Source organism: Fukomys damarensis, unplaced genomic scaffold (genome assembly GCF_012274545.1).
Source record: "Fukomys damarensis isolate Sample0158 unplaced genomic scaffold, DMR_v1.0_HiC HiC_scaffold_12, whole genome shotgun sequence".
NCBI classification, from domain to species: Eukaryota; Metazoa; Chordata; class Mammalia; order Rodentia; family Bathyergidae; genus Fukomys; species Fukomys damarensis.
The window spans coordinates 39,956,119-39,980,980 of record NW_022900924.1 but is presented as its reverse complement, the minus strand read 5'-3'; the positions used below and the strand labels follow the sequence as shown (position 1 = coordinate 39,980,980).

General features: G+C 39.2%; 1 protein-coding gene across 8 annotated transcripts in view; it reads left to right on the top strand.

Annotated features, from left to right (window-relative positions):
- The window catches only part of Pex5l (peroxisomal biogenesis factor 5 like), a 217,273-nt gene extending 193,359 nt beyond the window's left edge, over nt 1-23,914 (top strand). For all 8 annotated transcript variants that reach the window (XM_033762541.1, XM_033762540.1, XM_033762536.1 and 5 more), the window contains 7 exons: nt 9,682-9,798; nt 13,780-13,923; nt 15,907-15,977; nt 16,863-17,060; nt 18,317-18,482; nt 18,860-19,017; nt 21,222-23,914. In XM_033762541.1, the coding sequence (XP_033618432.1) occupies nt 9,682-9,798; nt 13,780-13,923; nt 15,907-15,977; nt 16,863-17,060; nt 18,317-18,482; nt 18,860-19,017; nt 21,222-21,426 (1,059 nt within the window). In that variant the 3' untranslated portion in view covers nt 21,427-23,914. The remainder of the gene's footprint in view (nt 1-9,681; nt 9,799-13,779; nt 13,924-15,906; nt 15,978-16,862; nt 17,061-18,316; nt 18,483-18,859; nt 19,018-21,221) is intronic.
- The last annotated feature ends 948 nt before the right edge of the window (nt 23,915-24,862 follow it).

The following is a 24,862-nucleotide window of genomic DNA, read 5'->3' as shown; positions in this document are numbered from 1 at the left end:
TCTTTTTTTTTTTTTTTTTTTTTTTTTTTTTTTTTTCCACATTTCTACAACTGTGCTACTAGTGTAGTGCTTGGGCTACCTGCCTGAGTACCTGCTGGCATCTGCAGTCATGACCAATTCCATTTAAACAAAGAAGTGAGCCTATCCCAGAGCCAACCAGAAAATCCATGTGCAGTGTTAGTACCAGTATTTTGTTTTCAACACTTCTAAACCACACCAGTTTCATATGCTTGGAAGGTATCCTCTTCCATGTACAAGTACTAGAACACCAGTAACTGTCTGTTCTTAGCTCTTAGGTGTTACAAATTCTAAGCACTTCACATACATTATTTTATTTAATCCTCACAACCACTCCGAGAAGTTTTTTGTTTTTTGTTTTGTTTTGCTTTTTATGTTTTACAGATGAGGAAATTTGGTGGAGCGGTGAATTAAGTTAACATCGCACAACAAGAGGCATAATTAAAATTACAGCCTGTTTTACCTGAGGCCAAAGCCTTGTGTTTTCCTCCCTACACTGTTTAGATTGAGAGAGGGAATGAAGGATGGGCCTATTTCTTATCTTGCAGAGGTTTTATTAATTTTGAGCGATCCTGCTTAACAGAGACACTCTGAGTTGTGAGAAACCTTAGAACTAATTGGATAGATCCTCCATCCTATCTGTGAAACATCTCTACAACTCCCCACACACACACACACACACACACACACACACACATACACACACACACACACACTGGTCATTCTGTCTGTGTATAAAGACTTTAATCTTGGAGGACCCATCCTTCAGGGAGGACATAGTCCAACCCACTTCAGGAGGTTTTAATGTTGTCCCCAGGAACTGCCATTAATCCACCCGAGTCTGCTGTCTGCAAAGCAAGGCTAAGCCAGCTTGCCCAGCTTTCTTCATGCCTCTGAGCCTTGCTTTTCTCAGGCAAACTGCTTCTCTGTCCATTCTTCTAAGCAGGGCTGCTCCCACTTGTTGGCCACTCCCCCAAGTCTGTCAGTGACCCTCATGTGGGACAGGCAGGGCTGCACCCACCCAGAGCTCAGACTCACGCCAATCAAAACCTACTCCTGTCATCTGTTAGGGCACTGCACGTGTCAGTGCAGTCCAGGTAGACTCCACTCCTTGGGCAGCCACTTACACTCCTACACACCTACTGATCTACTGGTCAAGAATTGGTGAGTGGGGATATTCTGCTGCTCTTGGGCAGCCTGGACCACTGGACCTCAGGGTATTGCATGCACATAGTTTTATTTCAGCAAAAACTGTTTCTTGGGCTCAGTATTTTATTTGAACTTGTACAGTTTTTGTTTCTTGCCAGACACAAGGGGGACTTTTCTTCTGCACATACGGAGTTGGTTGGTTTGATTTGGTTCTTCTAAGTTTTGATCCAGTGACAGTTAATCAATGAATGTTAAAGAGGCAGAAATGTCAGATTCCTCAAGGCAGAATTAGCATCTAACCTCACATTGATCAGCTCTTTTACCACAAAATTCCAGGATTTTCTAAGCAACAATTATGCTTGACCACAGAGTCAGTAGTACCTCTATTCTAATTTAGTGACTAAAATAAACAGGTGAATTGGAACTGATAGTATGCTGCATCCTTTAAAATGTCCTGGTCCTAAAACATATTGTTTATTTTCTTATTCTTCTGGGCAGGCAGAGAACCCAGAGCCTTGCACATGCGAGGCAAGCACTCTTCTTCCACAAGCCCAACCCCAAGCTCACTCATTTAATTAATATTTAATGTCACTCTGGTTCTTATAAAAAATGTATTGTTCAGTTTCACAATCAAAACAGTAAAAGAAAGGAGTCAACTATACTGTAGGGAAACTGCTTCAAAACACAATTTTTAGGAGCAAATAAATAGGCTAGAAACTTCCTTCAAAATGAAAACGTTCTCGTGGTAAGATCTCCCTCCCCTTTACTCTGATCTGACTCAATATAATCTGTGTAGAAAAGAAAAGGTGGGTTTCTCTCTAATGAACACAGTCTTCCGACTTACAAATGAGAAAAAAAATAATGTACAGATGGTTCTAAATGACTTGCTCCATTCACAAGAGTTAACGGCAGTTTCCGGCACACACCTCTCTTGTTCCAAATCACTCACACAGGATGTCAGTGTCAAAGGAATTTCAGGGTCAAGAAATGCACTGGTGCAGAGTAATTGGAGACACGTGGAAGAATTGAATAAAAAAAGCATTAAACTGTCTTTTTTCAATCAAAAATAATTATGGCTAACATTAGAAAATTTCAGAAATTCTGTAAAATATAAGGTGAGGAGGTGATAAATTACTCATAATCACATGCCACAAAAGCAGTGCTATGTCATGTCTCTGCAGTTGTTTCCCTGGCACATTATTTTTGACTAGCAACATGATAATACTATTTTTCAAGGAACATTATATCTCAAGAACTATGCAGAAGGCAAATAAACATAATTTTAATTGCTATACAGCAGTCCCATAAAAATTTTGTCATAATTTTCTTAACCTTTCTTTACTTTTGAATAGTTAAGTGGAAATGAATTAAATGAAAAAAGAAATGTCTAAAGAATAATATGTATTTATAGTAAATGAAAGCAACAAAGTAGAGAATGCATATGAACACTCTGAGGTTATAGATGGCTTTTGTTTCATTCTTTGCATTTTTTACAAGGGTATGAAAACATTAATAAGAACACCTACCTTTGCAACGCAAAATTATTACATTCATCATGTGGAGATAGCACATGTACATAACACCTCTTCATTTTGAGGCTGCAAAGGCTGGAGTCTTGCTGCTCCTTGTGATGTCCTCAGGCCATCTTTTCTCTCTATTTTTTCATTAGTTTTATTGGTACAGTTTAAGTATACAATATACTGACATTCATTATTGGAAGTTTACGTAATATATCTTGGTTCTTAATTTTTAAATTAATTGCATTGGCACATTTTAGGAATACGATATAATAACATTCATCGTTGGAAATTTGCACCTTTACATAATCTATCTTGGTTCTTATTTTTTCCTCATTCCCCTGCCCTCCCTTCAACCCCTCCACCTTTCCCTATTTACAAAGACTTTGCTCCCATTTTTCATTTTCTCATATTAATTCCATTCCCTCTTTCTTTTCCCCTGCGCCTCCCATTTTCCCTTCCCCTTTGCCCCTTTTCTATTTCACAACCCCTCCATTCCTCCCTATTTGCAAAGACTTTGTTTCCATTTTTTCCTTTTCTCATATTTGTTCCTTTCCCTTCTTTCCTTTCTCGTACCCCTCCCATTTCCCCTTCCCCTTTGGATCATTTCTTCCGATTTCACATTATATATTATACATTTCGATCCTTATTTACACCTTCAGTTTCTCACACCAGAGAAACTATTTGGTATTTCATGTCTGACCTATTTATTTCACTTAAGAGTTTGGCTACAATGTGCATCCATTTAGCTCTAAATGTCTCTTGTTTCTCATTCTTTATGGCTGAGTAGTACTCCATTTTTTTTTTAAATTCTTCTTTAGCCAGCCTCTAGTTGATGAGCAATTCCAAGTTTCAGCCATTACACACTGTGCTGCTATGAACATGGGTACACATACATTGCTGTGGTATGATGCTTTTAATTCTTTTGGGAAGATACCCAGTGGGGGAATAGCTGGGTCAAATGGAGCCTCTAATCCCAGTTTTTTTGATTGATAGTGATTTCCACAGTGGTTGCACTACTCTACAGGTCACCAACAGTAGAGCAGGGTTTCTCTTTCCCCACAGCCCCGCCAGCATTTGTAATTGGTTGATTTCATGACAGCAGCCACTCTACCTGGGATAAGGTGGAATCTCAGTGCTGTTTTCATTTGTATCTCTCAAAAAGCCATCTTTTCTGTTGTCTTGTTCCTTTTCAGCAACCAAGTTCTCTGCTCCATCTTTGCAAGCTGGAACTCTACTAGTGTTTTTTGCTGACAGAACTCAAAACATTCCAAATCACTCTGCTGTGCTCTTTGCTCTTGATTCTGAACATAGATCTGGCTAAAAGCCCCCCACCAGTTGCCATGCCACTGCCTCAACTTTATGCTGTCTTGAAATTTCTGCTCCAATATTAATTATTCTGCCACCCTTAATCTCAGTCTTCTGCAAAGCCTCTAGGAAAGAGCAAAAGGCAAACTTTCTTCCAAAGCATAACATACATGGTTTGGAGTCCAACAGCCAATGCAGTCCTAGTTTCTAACTGAAACCTCCTAAGCCTGGTCTTTACTGGCTGCCTTTCTATCAGCATTCTGGTCTTGTGAGCTCTGACCAGCATCTCCCATTAAGTTCATCTTACAGATCACATCCCAGGGATCTTACAGTTCATCCCAGGCCTGCCTCTTCAGCCAGCATCTCTAAACCTTCCCAAACCCTTTCCAGAACCCAGTTCTGAATGCTCCTGAACCACGTGGCCAGGTAATGTCACAGCAACAACCCCACTTCTCTGGTACCAAATTCTGTCTTAGTTACTTTTCTCATTGGTGAAACAGAATATCCTACACCAAAGTTAGAGGAAGAAAAGTTTATTGCAGCTCACGGTTTGTAGAGGTTTCAGTCCATAGTCAGCTGGTTCCAAGGCAGGGAGGTGGAGGGGCACTGCAGAGGAGAAACAGTACATGGCATGGCACGGAGAAGGCACTGAGCAGCAAGCCTGCGTTCCCCTTGTATCCTATTTAGGCTACAAGCCTTTTAGGTGGTGCCACCCAAACCCAGGGCAGGGCTTCTGTCTTCAGTAAATCCATTCAGTCACACCCAGAACTATATTAATTCCAATTAGTGGACTAATTTAGTACCACACCCTTAATCCCTTATCACCCCTTTAATGCACAGTCACACACCCTAATCCAGCCACCTTTGAAACTCCTATCTATGACCACATGAGGCTTGGAAGGAGATCTAAATACAAGTCATAACACCTTCCTATTTGAATAAGATCTATCTCTGTTTCCTTTTATCTATCTTTCTTTTTGCTCTTTAATTTTTATATTTTTGTTTCTCAAATAAAGGAACCCATGTGGCATTTAAGCTTGTGTGTCTACTTTACTTAACATTATGGTCTCAAGGCGCATCTATTTTCCTACAAATAACTCAAATTTATCTTTCTTTGTAGCAGAGTAGAACTCCATTGTATATAAATACATTTTCTTTATCCATTCATCTGTTAATGTACTTATAGGCTGCTTCCAAGATTTAGCTATTGTGAGGTGTGCTACTACAAACATGGGTATGCAAGGGTCGCTGTAATATGATGCCTTTAACTCTTTTGGGAAGATACCAGGAAGGGAAATAGTTGGGTCAAATGGAATCCTTTTTAAGGAATCTCCATACTGATTTCCACGGTGGTTGTACTGTTTTTACATTCCCAGCAGCAAAATAGTAGGACTCCTTTCCCCGCAGCCTTACCAGCATTTGTTCTTACTTGAATTCTTAATAGTAGCTATTCTTTCCATAATAAAATAGGATCCCGATCTTTTTTTTAAATTTGCATTTCCCTAATGGTCAACAAGGTTGAGCACTTTTTCATATATTTATTGGCCATTTGTACTTCTTCTAAGAAATATCTATTCACTTCAGTTACCTATCTTTCTGATTGAGACTTTTGTTTGGGGGATCTAATTTTTTTGAGTTCTTTATGTATTTTAGATATTAGTCCTCTGTTCAAGGCGTAGCTGGCAAATCTTTTGCCCAATATATAGGTTTTCTTCCCACTCAGTTAGTTGTTTCTTTTGTTATGCAAAGGCTTTTTAATTTAATACAATCTCATTTGTTGAGCTTTAGTGTTATTTCTCAATCAATTGGGATCCTCTTCAGACAGTCCTTGCATACTACCTGTGACTTCAAGAATTTTATCTGTTTTATCTCCTAGCAGGCTAAATGTTTCTGTCTTAACATTTCGATCTTGGATCCATTTTTAGTTTAGTACATGCTGAGAGATATAGGTCTAGATTCAGTCTGCAGGTGGAGAGCCAGTTTTCCCAGCACCACTGGCTTAAAAGGCTACCTTTCTTCCAGTGTATGTTTTTGGCCCCCTTGCCAAAGATCAGATGGCTGAATGTGCCTGGAGCTGTTTCTGCATCCTCTGTTCTGTTCCATTGGTCCACATGTCTGTTTTTTTACCAGTACCATGCTGGTTTTTACCACTGTAGCAGTATAACATAACTTGCTGTTCAGCTGTGATGCTTCCTGCTTTGCTTGTGTTGCTTACGGTTGCTTTTGCTATTCTGGATCTCTTCTGATTCTATACAAAGTATAGGATTATTTTCTCTATTTTCCCTGGTTCTATAGGAGTGCTATTGGTATTTCATTTGGATTTGCATTAAATATGTGAATCAGTTTTGGGAGTATGGCCATTTTCACAGTGTTGGTTAATGTCTATCCAGGAATGGGCCATCTTTCCATTTACCCAAGTCTTCTTCAATCTGCATTTTTTGGAATACTGTAATTTCGATTGCACAGATCTTTCACTTCTTTTTCTAGGTTGATTCCTAAGTATTTTATTTTTCTTGATACTACTGCAAATGGTATTGTTTTTGCAAATTTCTTTCTCCACGTGTTCATTATAAGTGTACAAGAATGCTATTGATTTTTGTGTGTTGATTTTATACCCTGATACATCGTTGAATTAGTTATCAGTTCTCAGAATCTTTTGGTGTACATTTTGGATCTTCTAGGTAAAGGATCATGTCATCTGCAAATAATGATAATTTGAATTCTCTGTTTCCTGTAAATATTTATTTTATTTCTTTCTCTTGCCTGATTTCATAACGAACAGGAGTGGAGAGCACCTACTTTTGTTGAACGTCAATAATGTGCTTGGTTTCAGATACATCTTCTTATTTAGCCATCATAACAATGAATCCAAATTTCTATTATATTTTCATTCTAAGTATAGGAAAAATGAGATGCAGAGAGGTTAAGGGACCTGCAGAAGATCAGTGATGGAGCAACCTACAAACAAAGTTGTTCTTCTTAACTTCCATGCTGTATATCCCAAGTGTTTATGAATATATACAATTATCATCAGAAAGCTGCTTCAAAAAAATGCAAATAGACTGAAAATGATAGTTTATTCCCAATGTAAACATAGAACTTATCACATGTCTAGTGTAAAATTACAATGTGCCAAAATCCCAAAACAACTAGGAAAATCATCAATAAATAAAATCCCGTTGGTGACATCTAAAAAAATTTTAGACTCCAGTATGTCTCAGGCTTCTCAAAAATTCATTAAAAATGGTGGGAAGAGCTGCATTAATTGAAGCTATGTGAATACACTGGATTCTGATATGATGAAAATTGATTATGCTCAAAGTAGTCTTCTGTAATTAAACAGAAACTGTGCTGTGCACTTTAATTAGTCAGCAGTAACTTGTTTTAAGTGCAAACAGTAAGTCTTGGTGTATTTCAGTAAACGAGAGCCCAGCAGCCCCACCTCAGCTGTAGTTGTGTTTCCTACCACAGCTGTCTGTGCATCTACTGCTCTAATGAAACTGCAGAAAGGAGAAACCACCCCTTGCAACACAGATGTAGACATTATTAAACCATCCTCATTCTTTCATTCAGAAACTTGTGGTACACTGTAAATTTCAAAGACTCTCACTAGGGGAATGAATCTGCCTTCAGTCATTGGCCTCTTATATTACACAAAGGGTGCTAAGGAAAGTCAGTAAACATTGCGAAATTTACTGGTAGATTTTTCTTCATTTCTAATGCAGATGAGTTTAACCTACACCTTTGAAAACCTATTAAACAAAATGAGTCCTCTGAAATTTTCTCCAAACTCCTTAGTATCTAATAATATTCAGGTTTTGTGGTGTTGAAAACAATGGAAGATAATTTAATATTTTGTCATTTTAATCTTATTGTTTAATTATAAAAACAAAGCATCTTCATCACAGAAAATTCATAAAATACAAGAAGTATTGAGGAACATGAAAAACATCACCAATCTTCACTCAAAGACAGATCACCGTTAACATGGTAGCAGATGTCCTCCTTTGATCTACTCATTGTTTTTGTATATTTGAGAAAATTCTGTTTGCATAATATTCTGCCAGAATGATATGCTTCAAAAGAAATATTACATTTTATTCCTAACCTTTGCCAGGATTCCCAGGGGGCATTCCCTGTGCTTACAGCGTCTCAGACACAGATTGTCAAGCTGCCTGCTGCCATGAGCTTTTATGGAGGGGATGTCTCTGCCAAAAGACAGAACCCATTTCTGTGGCTGGGTGAATATTCTGGACTTAGTAAGGGAGGAGACCCACTAGTTATTTAGTAGCTTGGGATTAATCAAATAGGGCTCACCTTTATGCTCCACCAGGGGAGTTCAAAGGGGAGGGTTAACTCAAAGTCAGGTTCATGATGCGTCAACAAGTCACAGGACCCAGAATTATAGAACTTGAGATTTGCTGGTAAAGAGTGTAAATCTCAGCTTCAGACTCAGGTATTAAGGAATACCCATTTGTGTGTGGTGTGTGTGTGTGTGTGTGTGTGTGTGTGTGTCTTTTTGTTGTTTTGGGGGGGTAATTTGTTTTGTTTTGTTTTGTTTAGAGAAAATAAAATGGTAGCGGCTATCTTACAGGTAACTAAGTCTGTGGTATAAAATCCAAAAGGGTTATGTAGTGCCAGAAAACAAGGACGAGTCTCTACCCTCTTGGCTGTCATGGTGACTGACTGCCATCCAAGCCCAAAGTGGTTCCTCAAAATGCAGGTTCTACTTCTCTGCTATGTGAGGACAGTGTGCAAGCCAGCCCTCCAGGGACTCCCTCAGTCATCCTCTGAGGTCAGGCCAGTGTACCCAGGAAATACCTAAAAGCTGATCCCCAGGCTCCTGCTAATCAGAACTCACCACCCACCAGCTCTCTCTCCACCTCTGGGGGTCAGGCTCTGTGAATCCTGGTTTTGAGCCATAACCTCCAGGCTCAATATTCATTTACAGTCGTGCTTGGCTCAGAGTAAGATCGGCCTACCCTTATTCATAGCCAGCTGCATTCCCACGTCAGTGCCCAACCAATCCCAAAGCGCTTGTTCTAATTCTTCATAATCTAAGAGTTCTGGAGCATTCCTCCCAGAAAGTGTGTTCAGTGCCCTCACTTGAATCTGTTCATACATGCAGAAGTCTCCAGTTTACAATAGTACAACTTACAATTTCTCATCTTCACAATGGTCCTACGAAAGTGATGCACATACAGTAGAAATCCTGCTTTGATGATGATGAGCTAGAACACTCACAAAGCTGGGCACCAAGCCACAGCTCCACAGGACCAAAAAGGTAAGCAAATGATAGTTCACAGGGTACTGTGCTGCTATGCTGTGATGTTTGGTAGACTCAATGTATTAAAGTGTCTTCTACTTAGGATAGTTTCAACTTACGCTAAGTTTATCAGGACGTAACTCTATTTTAAGTCAAGGAGCATCCGAAGTAGCCTTGTAGATGAACTCAGTATTCATGATGCTGGCCCCTCAGGTGGTAGTTACCTTCCTGCTGCAGAAAGTCACAACTGATCCACTTCAAGACTTTGGCCACTCCAGAAGATCTTTGGCTCTAACCAGCATAAATCCTTCCTCTTCAAAACTCGTTTGGACCTATTGAAAAAACACTGTTTCTCTGGGACTAAACCAGATAATAGAACATGTTCCTAAATCCATCTGTCTCCATTTTTTTTCTGTCTCCTAGTCAGACACAGAGTTTTGGGATAAGATGCAAGCAGAATGGGAAGAAATGGCCCGAAGAAACTGGATCTCTGAGAACCAGGAAGCCCAGAACCAAGTTACAATCTCAGCTAGCGAGAAGGTAACTAATACTGTTTTTACATATGCTAACCTCAGGCTCTGTGGCTCACATTTTATACATGAGTCAAAACTTTGTCAAGAATCTAAGAATTAAAGACAATTTACTGTCGGTCTGACCTAGGAGAAATTATAATAGATGGAAGCAAGATAATCATCCAGTGTGTAAAGGCAGCCAAGCTGGCTGGCAGCCACCTAGAACTTGGCTGCAGGTTGTGGAACTAACACTCAGGTGGGCTGGCCAAAAACTAGACAAAGCCCACAAATGCTTTGTCAGCCAATCTCTGTAGTCCAGCTGAGATGTCAGCAACAGACGTGAGACAAATGACAAGGGCGCGAACCAGGGCTCGGGGCAGTGTTTCACACTTCGGTCATTACACATGAGCAAAGAATCTCGGTGGAAAACGTGTGCTTCACACAACCAGGTTAGATCCCCAGGTGATCCCTCAGAGATGCTCCCCTGGGAGCAGCCCTAGCAATGTACAAGTGCAGGAACCAAACAGCTGAATCACCCATGAAGGCCCAGGTGCTCTAGGATTAATGTCTTTAATGATCCTTCATTTGGAATGGAGGGACTAACTTGAAAGGTAGGAAAGAGATAAGAATTTTTTTTTTACACAGAAAAAATGTGTTTGTGTTTATATTTGATATTTTTGTGGTGGAGTAAACTCTCAATTAGTGTTCAGTTCTGGATAACTTCCATGATATTTTGTTCAGTGCAGCAAATATTTATTGAACATCTGTCCTACACCAGGAATAGGAATATGAGTCTATGACTTTAGCAGATTTGTAATCTACAGTCATTAAAATGTCTTTTCCCTTCCAACATCTCTGTCCCTCACCAGAAAATCAGAACTATCTTATTAAAATTAGTTGTCTTTTGCACAAAGAAAACAAAGCATGGAAAGAAGAGAGAACTTTGCAGGTCACTGGACACAGCGTGGATTATAATCCAGGCACTGCAGGCCTGGCTGGGGCCCTTCGTCCCTCACTCCTGGGACACCATTTCCACAGTACCATGACAAAATCTCATCATAACCTGTAGCTTTTCTCTTTCTTTTCTTTTTTTAATTCCTTGTACCTGACCTTGGGCCATCAAGGAGGAGAGTCTTTCTTGCAGTCTCAGAACGGAATTGGTGCACATTAGGAATGTAGATTACTAAAGAGATTCATTTTGGTATCTTCATCCGTGCATATAACATATTCTAATTGTTTTCATCTCCATTAACCCCTTCTCTTTCTTCTCCCCTTTCCTTCATCACTTTCTCTACCTCTAAAAGTCTACCTTCTAGTTTCCTATCATCTTTCACTCATTTACTTAAGTATTTATTTTTAGCTTGCTCATATAAGAGGAAACATGAGGTGCTTAACTGTCTGAGTCTGGCTTATTCAACATAACAAGATGGTTTCCAGTTCCATTCACTTTCCTGCAAATGACATCCTTTTGTTCTTCTTTGTAGCTGTGTAATAGTCCATCGTGTAAATACACCAGATTTTCTTTTATTCATCAGTTGATGAACATACAGGCTGTTTACACAGCATAGTCATTGTGAGTTGTGTGGATATTAACATAGCTATGCATGATTCACTTTAGTATGATGTCTATAATTCTTGGTGGAGCATACCCAGGAGTGGTAGAGCTGAATCAAATTATATCTTAGGGGGATTTTTTGAGAAATTTCCATGCTGATTTCCATATTTCACATTCCTTGAGGATTCCTTTTCCCCCACGTCTTCACCAGCATTCATTGTTTTCTATATTTTTGATGATTGGAATTCTAACTGGGGTGAGATACAATCTCAGCATAATTTTGATTTGCCTTTCCTTAATGGCTAAAGATGTTAAACACTTTTTCACATGCTTATTGGCCATTTATACTTCTTTTGAAAATCCTCTGTTCAATACATTTGCCCATTTATTGATTGAGTTATTTGCTTTTTTGGTATTAAATTTCTAAATTCTTTATATATCCTAGATATTAGTCTTCTTCCAGAGGATTCTATAGCTTGTTCACTCTCTCATTTCCTTTGTTACAGAAGCTTTTTAATTTGATATAGTTACATTTGTTGATTTTTGTTATTTATTATTTCCCGTGCTATTGTGTTCTATTCAGGAAGTCTTTGCCTTTGCCCAAGGCTTCAAGTGTTTCTCCTATATATGTCCTAATCCATTTGGATTTGATTCTAGTACAGGGTGAAATGTAGAGATCCAGTTTCAATTTTCAGCATGTAGATATTTACATCCATTATTTGTTAAAGAGGCTGTGTTTTTTCCAGCATAGGTTTTTGGACCCTCTGTCAAAAATCAGATAGGTCTAGGTGCGTGGATTTATTTCTGTGCTTCTGTTTTATTCATTGGTCTAATATGTCTTTTTTTTTTTGTCAATTCCATGTTGCTTTTGTTACTATGCCTCTACAGTATAATTTAAAATCAAATATTATGATACCTTCAAAATTAATCTTTTTGCATAAGACTGCTTTTGCTATCCTGGGCCTTTTGTGTGTTCACATGTATTTTAGAATTGTTTCTTTTTCTAATTCTGCAAAGAACATTTTTGGTAATTTAATGGAGATCACACTGACTCTTACAACACTCTTAGTAACATGGGAAATTCAGCAATATTTGTTTTGTAGATCCATGGCAAGGGAGGTGTTTCCACTTTCTAATGTCTTCTTCAATTTCTTCAGTGTTTTGTAATTTTTATTATAGTGGTCTTTCACCTTTTTGGTTAAATTGATTCCTGGGTATTTTTAAGCTATTATGAATGGAATTGTTTTTGACTGATTTCTTTCTTAGTAGGTTCATACTAGAGCATAGGAAAGGTATTGATTTTTGTGTGTTGAATTTTTTTATTCTAAACCTGTAACTTTCGATGAGGGGTTTTGACATTTTAAGTACCAAAGGAATAAAGGGCTCCCACTTGACCTATTTTTAAACCTGATGACATAACCAAAGGACTAGCTTATTTGTAGCTATCAAAACAGAGAAATTGTATGATAGTGTATGCTAATAAGGTTATGACAAATAATCTTCTCAAATACTGCAAAAGAAAGTTTAATTTGGGACAAAGATTTTAAAAATTTAGCTCTACAAATCAAAGTCCTAAGAACAGTTTACAGCCTTTAACCAAATAAATCCCTTTGAGTCCATACCAAGGTAATAAGCAAATAAGGACAAAGATTCTAACACAAGGCTTTCATTGTACCTTTAGTAATGATAGTAAAAAATTTCAGAATAACCCAAGTACCTATCAGTAGTGGAGTGGGTAAATAAATTTAAGATGTTTATCTAAATAATTATAATAACATAAAAAATAATCAATATAAAACTAAGTGTGGCTTAACCCACAAGACTGCATACTTAGGATGAGCCTACTTGTTTAATTTATATTTTTAGAAAAATACTAGATGATTATTTCTACATTCTGTTTTATTTAAATTTCTACAACTAAAAAAAAAAACTATATCTTTAAACCATACCTTTTCGGTAGGGGCACTACAGCCCTAATGGGGCAAAACTATGTTCTGGTGGGGGCCAAGAAGAACCTTAGATATTATATGGTTTGTAGCTGTCCCTAGGGTCAAAACTACCGGAACAGATAGATGCACAGTATATACTACTATTTCAGGGAACTGGATGGCTCACTTAGCAAAAATATATCTGCACAGTCACCCTTTCATGAATCTTTGGGAGAAAAAGTTAAGACAAAAAGGACAAGAGAAATACCAGAAATAAAATGGAGTTTAAAACAGTAGCAGTTGTGGTCATATTTAGGTTGTGACATTAGAGAAACTTTTTGTTTCTTCTTACATTATCTAAAATTTATACAATGAAAATGTATATATTCCTAATGAGCAAAACATCAGTTTAGATTTCATTTAAATTAAATAACTGAAATAAGTAAGTTCAACAATTTACAGAAAGCTTACTGAATGTAATGAGAAAAATCAATGGACTGTGTAATGTCTCTTCTCCTTATTGTAGGGATATTACTTTCACACTGAAAACCCCTTCAAGGACTGGCCCGGAGCATTTGAAGAAGGCTTAAAAAGGCTGAAGGAAGGGGACCTGCCAGTCACCATCCTGTTCATGGAGGCAGCAATCCTGCAGGACCCGGGAGATGCAGAGGTACCATGTCCCCTTCATTTCAACAGACTCGGAACACGGCTGCACATGCTACAGAGGGACAGGAAGGCACAGGGCTCTGCTGGGGGAATTTTCATCGTGTAAAGGTTTGCAGAGGTTTAACGTGACATTTGATTGAAAGTAACAAATAATTACCTATTTTCTAACCGGGTGTCTGATCTGTAGTATCCATAGCACCCAAAGGTATAGGCTGGGGATAGGAAATGAAAAAATTGAAGCTGCTAACCTAAAACTCAGAGCAATTTCCAGGGAATAGTGTGTAGTTTTGCCGGGATCTCAGGCCACATCACACAGTGCCTTTGATTTACTCACTTAACATTTATTGAGCACATACTGCGTCCCCCAAATTGTACCAGGTCCTGCCTTAAGACCCGGAAAAGCTGGAAAAACATAACAGTTGAAAAGACACCTTTATGATCTATTTAGGGAGATGAGGAACTAAAGCAATGTAGTACAATAAATGCCATGTCAGAGGATTCATGGACAGGATGCTAGGAGAGCAGAGGACAGGGACACTCACTTAGCCTCTCTGTATATGCGTATCCAGGGCTGAGTTTTGATGGAGAAAGAATTGGAAAGAATAGGGAAGTGGAGTTGCTTTTGTGAGGCAATGGTGTGGAGTAGACAGAAGCCCTTGAAACATTGTGTAGGAGTCAAAGAGGGGGGAAAAATGATAGAGGGGAGGCAAAAGGAGGCAGACAAGAGTTGACCTACATCAGAAAATCATAGGAAACCACTAGAGAACTCTGGCATGTTCTTTCTCACCGTGTGTGTGTGTGTGTGTGTGTGTGTGTGTGTGTGTGTGTGTGTGTTGAAAAGACAACATAGAACAGTGGTTAATCTTCTAGGCCCTGCTATCCTAATGGTACAGTTCCTAACTATACTTGCCCTGCTATCCCTGCCCTGGGACAACTCACTGAAGCTCTTTAAATTTCAGTTCCCTCTTCTACATAATGGAGGTCATAACAGTAACTTTATCAGTGCCTGTTGGCAGATTAATTTATTCCTACAAATGAGGTGCCCAGATCAGCACCTGGCATGTCAATGGTGAATCTTCATTTCTTACTGAATGTACTTAGTTTGTATACAAAGAATCTAAGCTAATCACCAGGGAAAGCTCCCAATGTCTTTTGGGGGCAAAAGGTTCTCAGTGAAGTGAGACTGAACTGCCAACTGTAATTCTGAGTCAAAATATTGTAATTTTTTAAAGACACATTAAACAATGTCATCTTGCTTTTTATAAATTGTATATATATTTTACGAGATATTTTGTATATCTCACATCATTCAACACAAAAACCCTGGAAAGATAAAAAGAAAAGGATATGTCATTTTCTGAGATTTGTAAATGAGAAAATTAAGGTCTTTGGTAGCTAAACAGACCCCAGGCAAGGATTTATGCAGACTGCAAGGTTAGAAGATAATGATGTTGTAGACAATGAAAACGGCACCATGGCCAAAGGCTCGAAAAAAGTCCTTGGGAAAAGACAGTTTGATCAATCTCTTCTTAAGAAGTATTCTAAGATTCCTGGAAGGGGAAATCACCAATAATCTGGCGTAGAAATAATCAGGGTTTTATATGGTACATTTTTATCTTGAAGCTTCTTAATGTAAACTTTAGGGTATTTAACTACACTGCTGGGTAATTCTCCACCCATTCTCCTCACAATTGTATAACTACATATTCATCTTTTGGTTTTAAGATACCTAATAACATAAAATCTCATAAATTCAGAGGTTGCCTAGCTCTAAGTTATGGGAAAGGATAAAAATACCGAATGAGTTTGGAAATACAGACAGAACCATGACCCAGCTATCACAAGACACTTTGAACAAATGTTTGTGATATTTTTCCCTTTTATGTAGCTGTGGGCAAATTACATCTGATTGAGGTTGAGCTGCATAAGAAATCTGTCATGAGTAAACCAACAAAAGCACACAAGTAATTAGTTGATTTTTTTGCAGGCATGGCAGTTTCTTGGGATAACCCAGGCGGAGAATGAAAACGAACAAGCAGCCCTTGTCGCCCTCCAGAGGTAGATGGAGCTAAGTGCAAAATAGTGGGCCTGAGAAGACCCGTCAGTGGCTTTCCTCAGTTTCAGATTTGTTTTTTGATCCTTACTGAAGTACAGGGTAAAGAATTTGGCCAGGATAAGTATCAGGTTGCCACATACCACTCGCATTTAGCTCTTTAAAATAAGAACTTATGATAAAGTCACATTCCTAAGTCACAATGTTTTGCTTTCTAGGGAGATTAGAGGTACTGAGGTACTACAGTACCTATTCTGAGGTACTGAGGTATAGGTACTGTTTTAAGTCTTATCCAGGGGTTACTGGCACTGTCATCGCCTAGCAGCCTGTCAGACCTGCACACTCCTGAGCCCCACCCCAGGGCTCACCGTGCCCATGTCACTAGATCCCCACATGATTCGTGTGCTCCTTGATAGGGTGAGGGAAGCAGGGACGGCCTGGGTTTCCAGTGAGCCCACATTAGTAGTATGGAAACACAGGAATTTTACCTCTTCCTTTACAAAACACTGGACAATCTTTCATCCCTGGATGCACAAATTTAGTTCAAATCCAACTGGGAGTAGGAGGGTAAGGTTATAAAGCGTCATTAAGTTAGGATATCCCTTACTTCCCATTAGATGATTAATATTTTATATGCTAATACTTCCCATCATTGTAAACACATTTATTAAAATTATCAAAACTGGCAGTCACCAGGATAAGTTGTAACTTTCATAAAAATACTCTTCAGTCCCAGTTTTCATATGAAAAAATATGTTTTTCAGAAACTTGAAAGAAACAAAGTTAACAATGCTTTTGTGACATTTAATCAATAAAGGCTTCAATTTTCTAAAATACTGTTAGGTGCTTGATCAAAATTATCTGAAATTATTTGTTTTGCCTTCTTTCAGGTGCTTAGAATTGCAGCCCAACAACTTGAAAGCTTTGATGGCTTTGGCTGTGAGTTATACAAACACCGGGCATCAGCAGGATGCCTGTGAGGCTCTGAAGAATTGGATTAAGCAAAACCCAAAGTACAAATACCTTGTGAAGAGCAAGAAGGGATCTCCGGGCCTCACTCGACGGATGTCTAAGTCCCCAGTGGACAGGTATTCTTCCTCCTAAATCACGGCTGGCAGTAAACGCCACCAGTCACCTTGAGGATAATTAATCAGATCTTTACCACACTTTACTCCAGAATGGCTTTTAGGGCATCATTATGCTTGAAGAGCAGCACTGATTAGGAAGACTGGTGCTGAGATCAGGACTGTCAGTTTTCCATCACTGAGACAAAGTACCGTACCAGAGCTACTTACCTTGTAAGGGGGGTTAGATATTTTAGTCTATGGTCACCTGGCCCTGATGCTCTGGGCCCAAGGCGAAGTAGCACATTGGAGTAGGAGCACGTGGCCAGGGAAGCTCCTCTCCTCGTAAAAACCAGGAGGCAAAAAGAGAGAAGAAAGGACGAGGGTCCCAATATCCTCTTCAAGGACCTGTCCCCCAGTACCTGGGACTTGTCTTCCCACCAGGACCCACCTTCCAAAGGTTCCCCCAGTTCCCAGCAGTACCAGAGGTCAATGACCAGGTCTTTAACACATGGACTTTTGGAGACACTTATCCAAACTAAAGCAGTCGTTATTTGGGCACAGGTTCTACATTACGTGCATTCAGAGACACTTACCCGAGTATCATGCTTTAAAGCCAAATATGTCAGACATCTCGCCTAAAGTACAATAAGTACCACGTTTTATAAAGCTTGAGAATTAGAAATGGGCACATAAAAATCTTTTCTTCTAGGAATTTTGGCTTTGTGTTTTGTTTTGTTTGTTTTGGTGGTACTGGTCCTTGAATGCAGGACCTTGTGCTTGCTAGGCAAGCACTCTAACACTGAGCTACAGCCCAGCCCTTTTAGGAAGGGTAGCGGGAACAAGGTCTGGTTAAGTTGTCCAGACTGCCTGCAAACTTGCTTCTGCCTCGGCCTTCTGAGTAGCTGAATTACAAGCATGTGCCACCATACCTAGCAGGAATTTTATTTTTTAACAGTGGCAAATCCTGATTTAAATTCCTACTCCCTAAGACCCTTGGAAAATTAGTTGTAAGGTTTCCCTCATTTGCACTCACAGGGTAAGCAGAACTCTGAAGACCTTACTTAGTACAAGCTATATCTGCATACAATAACATATTTTGTAAAAATCAGCTATATTTTTAACATTTAGTATTAACAGTCCCCTCGTTAGACCAAGATATTTTGGGCAAAATTGTCCAGTTGGTAATGAAGGAAGACTTGAAATATAGTTCAAAGGGCTTTAGTTGTTAATCATTTATGCCCAGACTATTTGGTTTATGAATCTTTTTTCTTTTGTAGCTCTGTTCTAGAAGGAGTGAAAGAATTGTATCTGGAAGCTGCCCACCAAAACGGAGACATGATTGACCCAGACCTACAGACAGGTCTGGGGGTACTATTCCACCTGAGTGGGGAATTTAACAGAGCGATAGATGCGTTTAACGCTGCCTTAACTGTTCGGCCGGAGGTAAGAACGCTCAGCCCAGCAGGAGACCATAAATTTCTCTGTAGTTTTCACAGGCGACGCTCTATTCATGTCTTCTAGGATTTACTGCCCGCCCACTACCTGTATGTAGTGTTTAAGGTGATCAGTACTAATGATATGCTGCAGTGGCTATTATACTGAAATACCTAAAGTAGAAACATTAGCACATAACCATATCAAATGGTAACTGCTTTTTGATCAAAAACACTGTCCTGAAGATGTTTAAGTAATTCACCTCCGCGTGGTCTCTGTCCATGAGCACACTTTTATCCACCTTCCCTCTTCTGTAGAGAAGTATGGGAATACTGGGTCACTGTGGTTTGTTCTGGTTGTTAGAATGCTCTGGTTTTTATCATTAGGACTATTCATTATGGAACCGTCTTGGGGCGACCTTGGCAAACGGCGACCGCAGTGAAGAAGCCGTGGAGGCGTACACACGGGCACTGGAGATCCAGCCAGGTTTCATCCGTTCCCGATACAACCTAGGAATTAGCTGTATCAACCTGGGCGCCTACAGGTAAAGCATCAACAGGCAGACCGGAAGACACACTCTGGACTGAGGCTCAATAGCCTGAGACAGTGTTTCAAATAACTCCATCTCATTTTATAACCCTGTTCCTCTTCTTGCCACTAAGGGTGAAGTGGAACATTCAGGCCCTGCAGCCTGTTCAAGTAAGAACTGTGTGCTTCCCTCAGTCTTGGTCTGTAGAAAGCTGCGTGAATCTTAACCTTTTCAAAACTGAGGACCCTTTTTAATGGTCGAAGAAACTCTCCTCTTTGGCAGTAATGCTTTTAGTATGCATATAATGAGGGAAAGCTACTGAAAGTAAATAATACATTTAAATAAATGAGTTTTTTATTAAACATGACAATGTACACATATTATTTGCAATTATCTGTACATATATGTGTGAAACACTTGAAAAATAATCGTACAAACACGTATAATATTCTGAGTCCACACAGGGTCTCTGGGCTCACAAGTTGAAGAGCAGGTCTACACAACCTTCATGCAAAAACCTAGAGTGGCTTGATAATAAATTAGACTCTTCTGTTACTCTCCCAACCCCTCTGAAACCACTTGAGGCTTCAAGCAGCTGCTGAATGAGAGGATTCCAAGACTTACCTTTCGCAGGGTTCTTACCAGCCTAGGATTAGGAGTAAAATCTGGGAGACATTTTCATGGGAGCTGTACCCTTGTGAGAAGGGCCAGAAAGTATCTCTAAGCCACTTCCTGTGCCTTCCTTTGCCCATCGGTTTCTAAGGCCTCCTCTCCCGGAAGAGGGATGATCAGGCCGCCCACTCCATTTCTCACCCAGGCTGCCATATGCAGCATCCCCTTCTCCCAACTGCCTCTTATTTGCAGGCAGATCGAACAAAATAGATAAGCACATGCCAGGTCATATGCATCAGAATTAGAAAACCATTCCCTCACCTTCATTTTTCTTACCACATGCTTAGCAACTACCTTCCAGGTAAGTGAGCTCAGGTGTGGACAGGTTTTTGAGAAGAATAAAGCAGATATAAATCAAAGTGACATGAGTATTCCCAGCAAGAGTCAATTTGTCAGATACATTACAAGGTCAGAGTGACACCGGGCTGCTGAAGAGGGCAGACCCAGCAGAAAGCGCTGGCAACAGACACAGGCCTAGACTGCAAGGCCTTCAGAGAGCAGCTGACCCAGCTGTTCTCAAGCCTGATGCTCTCACGGTTGGCGATTACTGAGAACCCCAGAGGGGTTTGTGTATGTGGGTTTTATCTATCAATATTTGCCACTTTAAAAATTAAATTCAGAAACACTTTAAAAGATTAATTAAAAAATAATAAAACTTATTACATGTTAACGTAAATATCATTTCGCAAGAAAATAATTACTTCCCCAAACCAAACTATGCCTAGAGAGAAGAATGACATTGTTTTACATTTTTGCAAATTTCTTTTATACCTTGCTTATTAGATGACAGATTTTCATATCAGCTTCTACATTTCAATCTGCCAAGATATTTCACATCATGTAATCTCCGGAAAAATCCCTCTATGAACATGAGAAAATGGAAGTCAAAGGTCAAATAACATCTCAGTTTTATCGTAAAGGTGGTTTTGACTGCATTGATCGCCAGGGTTCCCTGAGACCACACTTTGAGAACTATTGATCTTAATGATAAGAGCTTTCACAAAAACTGATTCAAGTGCACCTCACAACAGTTTTCAAGTGATTTCTGTTATCCCTATGACACACTCAGGGAAACTGACCCTTGAAGAAGATAGGAAATTTGCCTACGGCTTGGGACACAAGCACAGATACTCTGATAATAAATTCAACTCCTTCCTATCTAAATTCTACATCACTGTCACTAATGGGAAAAATTAAACAGCTACATTTCTGAATAGGGCCATATTTTTCCTCTTAAAGTCTCATTATGGAAAGCATACTTGCATCAAATCATTCCTAGAATATGGGGAAATCAAATGCATTTATGGGTTAACAGTGGTTATACTATTCTGCCTCTCCCACGTGGCATTCAAAAAATATAATTTTCTTCTTGTCTCTCTGATTTCACTACATTTAATAATAATTGTTGATAAAAAGAATAATTAGAGAATCAGAAAGTTGTTTATCTGACCATCTAAAATGTCATGGAGAAGTGATACTCTGTACTTTAAGTTTGCTAGCTCTAAAATTTGTGGCACCTTAAAATGTCTGTTTTTCTCCCCTATTAGAGAAGCAGTCAGCAATTTTCTCACTGCCCTCAGTTTGCAAAGAAAGAGCAGGAATCAACAGCAAGTTCCTCATCCTGCAATCTCTGGGAATATCTGGGCTGCCCTCAGAATTGCACTGTCCCTGATGGACCAACCGGAACTCTTCCAGGCAGCTAATCTTGGTGACCTGGATGTCCTCCTAAGAGCTTTCAACTTGGATCCTTGAAGGAAAAGAAAAAATAAAGAATAATAACCCCCCCCTTCTGTGTTATTGTACTGAGAAGTGCAAAACTACTTTATTATGAATTTCAGAAAGGATAAATCAGATATTCAAAAGGCCATGGCCACATAACCCAAGAGGATTAATTTCTACAAAAAATGGCCGGTCTCTGTTCAGATCCAAAAGCACAAGTAGAGTCAAGGTCAGGTTCAAAAGAATTGGGAGACGCAAGAGAAAGTAATTTCATGTACTCTTCCTAAGTTGCCAGTGTATTGCTTTTTGTTCCCAGTTGCAGCTAACAGCACATATGAGGAACTCGTTTATAGGACACATGAGGAAAGCACTGCTTCTGGTCAGGAAATTCTGACTGCATCTATACTGTGTCTCCTGAAATTTTCCCTTTTGCAAGACTGAGCATAGTTTGGGCCATCGGTGCATGTACATATATTAACTAAAGACAGGCAACGCTTCACCTGCTCCTGTTTTAACTTTTGCTGTAGCCCTTTGTTTGCAGAGAGGGAGCTTTGCTGGCAAAAGCAGTTTTTGCACTAGAAATTTTTGCTGTTCCCAAGCAAAACTTTTCTGGGATTGTATATATGCACTTTAACATCTTATTTATGCCTTGCTGGGGTTTGGTTTTGTTGCTCCAATTTTTAACTCGGGGTAAAAGATTTGAGAACTCAGACTTGTTAGATCAATGGACCAAATTTTTTAAAAATTCCTGAAAATAGCTTTTCATAGTGTAGGGTTTTTGAAGGAGTGTTTTTCATAAAGCAGACATGCTTTGCGGGACTGTATGAATATAAGAAACAAAATACTGTCTGTTCATGCATTCCCTGCAGGGAGAAAGCTTGATACTGTGCTTTCTATTGAGTTTGCTTAAGTGTCATATTTTACTGGCTTTCTGATTTCCCTGCACAATAATATTCCTTTTAAATTGTTATTACTTAAATGTGATTTCTTAAGAGTGATAAATAGTTTTTCCTAAAAAATGATGTATTTCCTTAGTTCCATAATAGTCTGCAGTTAACTTTGTGAGTGACAGAAGATCAACATTTTTTAACTGAAACTCACCAAGTGTCAGTGGGTTAGCATGAAAGTTGCATATCCCTTTGGCTCCTAAACATTTAGCAAGTAACAGGAATTTTCTATTGGCAATGGTATTTTATTTAACTTTCCACTTAGTTCTTCAGTATTTTGTGTATATTTGTGGCTTGGTGATTATTTTGAAAGTATATTTTTCAAAGAATGAGGAGAACATTGTTTCCCAAAGTCTAACCAAAATATCGTTTTATCCAGGTCTGGTTCTAGTCAGTTGTCCTATTCTTCACTTTGCCTCCTTCCTTCTGGAGTACTTTCCCCCAAAGTAGTCTGGTCCCAATTTTTCATTCATGTTCTTTGGTTAGTAATAACTCATTCTACTCATGACTATAGTTACCAAAAAAGACAGAATTTGAATCAAAACAGTTTGATTGACTGGAGAATTTGCTTCCACTGAGCAGGGAAATGTGCACACAGCTGAGAAACTGGACTCCAGGTGCAGGTACAAATCCTCTCCTCTGTGACCTTGGATTTCATGAGTTGTGAGGGGTTCTCAAGTTAACACGGAACCACAGGTTGGAAGCTTAGGTACATCACAACCTATTCTAGTTTGGGAAGATGAAGAGGTGAGGACCTTGCGGTGAGCACCAGGTTTTGATAGTCACTATCAATGCTCCTGTTGGCAGGATGATGGCTCCAGCCAGGCAGCAAGAGAAAGAGGCTTTAAGGCATTCATCTTTGGCAGGAATGACAACCCCTCTTGGCCCTCATTTCCCTGCAGTCTGAGCAGCAATGTGAAGATCAGCAGTAATTCCAAGAATGACATTCGTTAGAATTTTAGAAATTAGAAACTCCATCTGGGAAGGCATTGGGGCACCTGCCTTCTGGAATATTCCTAATAGGCCCACATCCATTCCCTGCCTGCTGGTGATCTCTGCACACTCGGTGACTGGCTAGTTAACTTGGCTCCATCAGAATCCATCAGGAGCCTCTGAACAAAGGATTCAAAGCCAACTTTGCAGGCATTTTGTGCATGATGCCTTTCTGTACTCTCAGGTCCGAATGAATTTGCAATGATAATGAGTTACTGTGTTCTCACCTCGCTAGCGCTATATGCAGGAAATCAGTTCAGAATTTATAATTTCAAACTAGTGTAAATGTGGGGTAGCTTGGTTTAATTTGATTGTTGTTAAGGAGCAGCAGTTTTTGTGGTCCACATTTTATTTCGATATTGGAATTCAAAGTAATCTCAAAGTCCACAGAGTTGCTTTAGGGGAGAACTGACAATTTGCCACTCTCACTTTACTTGGCAATTTACAGACTGTTTAGTGGGACTATCTGCAATATATCCACTGTGATCCATCAGAACTAAGATTTTTAAGTCACGTGTGGTGGCACACGCCTATAATCTGAGCTACTCTGAGGCAGAAGGATCAAGTTTGAGGTGAGCCTTAATAATTTAGTGAGACTGCCTCAAAATTTAAAAAAAAAAAAATTTTAAAGAACTGAAAAGTAACTCAGTGGTAGAATGCTTCTTAGCAATTGGAAGGACCTGGATTCATGCTCCAGTACCAAACAAAGTTGTGGTAATAGCTAAGTTTCTTTAGGTTATTATCTGGCAGGAAGTCCAAAATTGCTGTCTAAGGAGAGCTGCAATTTTCTAAGTGAAAATCATTAGTAAAAGTTGAGCAAAAGTTATAAATACAGAGCAACACCAAAACTTACGTGGCAAAATTTTAGACTATACTTTATAGCATATACTTTTTTAATGTATTCACTTTTGAGACAGAAGTGAATTTGAAATCTTCATGGCAGAAAATTGTCATTTAAATTACTCTTCCACTTAAAAGAATAGTTGGTTCTCTCTGAGACTCTCTGGGAAGACTGAGTACTGTGCTTTTTTGTTTGTTTGTTTGTTTAGTATCAACGAGTAACGGCCTACCAACGCTTTTAGGATGGTACTCATTTTACAAGAATGACTGGTCAGTCACACACAGATGACCTTTAGTGACTGAGTTTGCCAGCAAATTGGATGAAAATGTACTCAAAGCTATAGATCACTGCTGAGTGTCAAACGATAATTATTTGTAGTAAGTATCCTTAGGCACTACTGTATCTCAACAGTGAGAGGAGACAGATGGGGAAGAGGAGGAAGAGCAAAGGGTCCTCTCACTGGTCCCGTCTCGGTGAGTCTGCATTTTCTCCCCTTCTCCCATGTTCGTTACACATGATTCCTTAAAGAAAGGTAGATCTTATCTACCAGAAAAGTTTAGTAAGAGAACTATGAGGTGTGTTTTCTTAGCAAATCTGCATTTCTATCAGAGCGGTAAATTAATGATACAGAATAGCATGTGAGTGATGGCTAGGAATGTCCAGGACGTGCACACTTTTAGTTTAATGA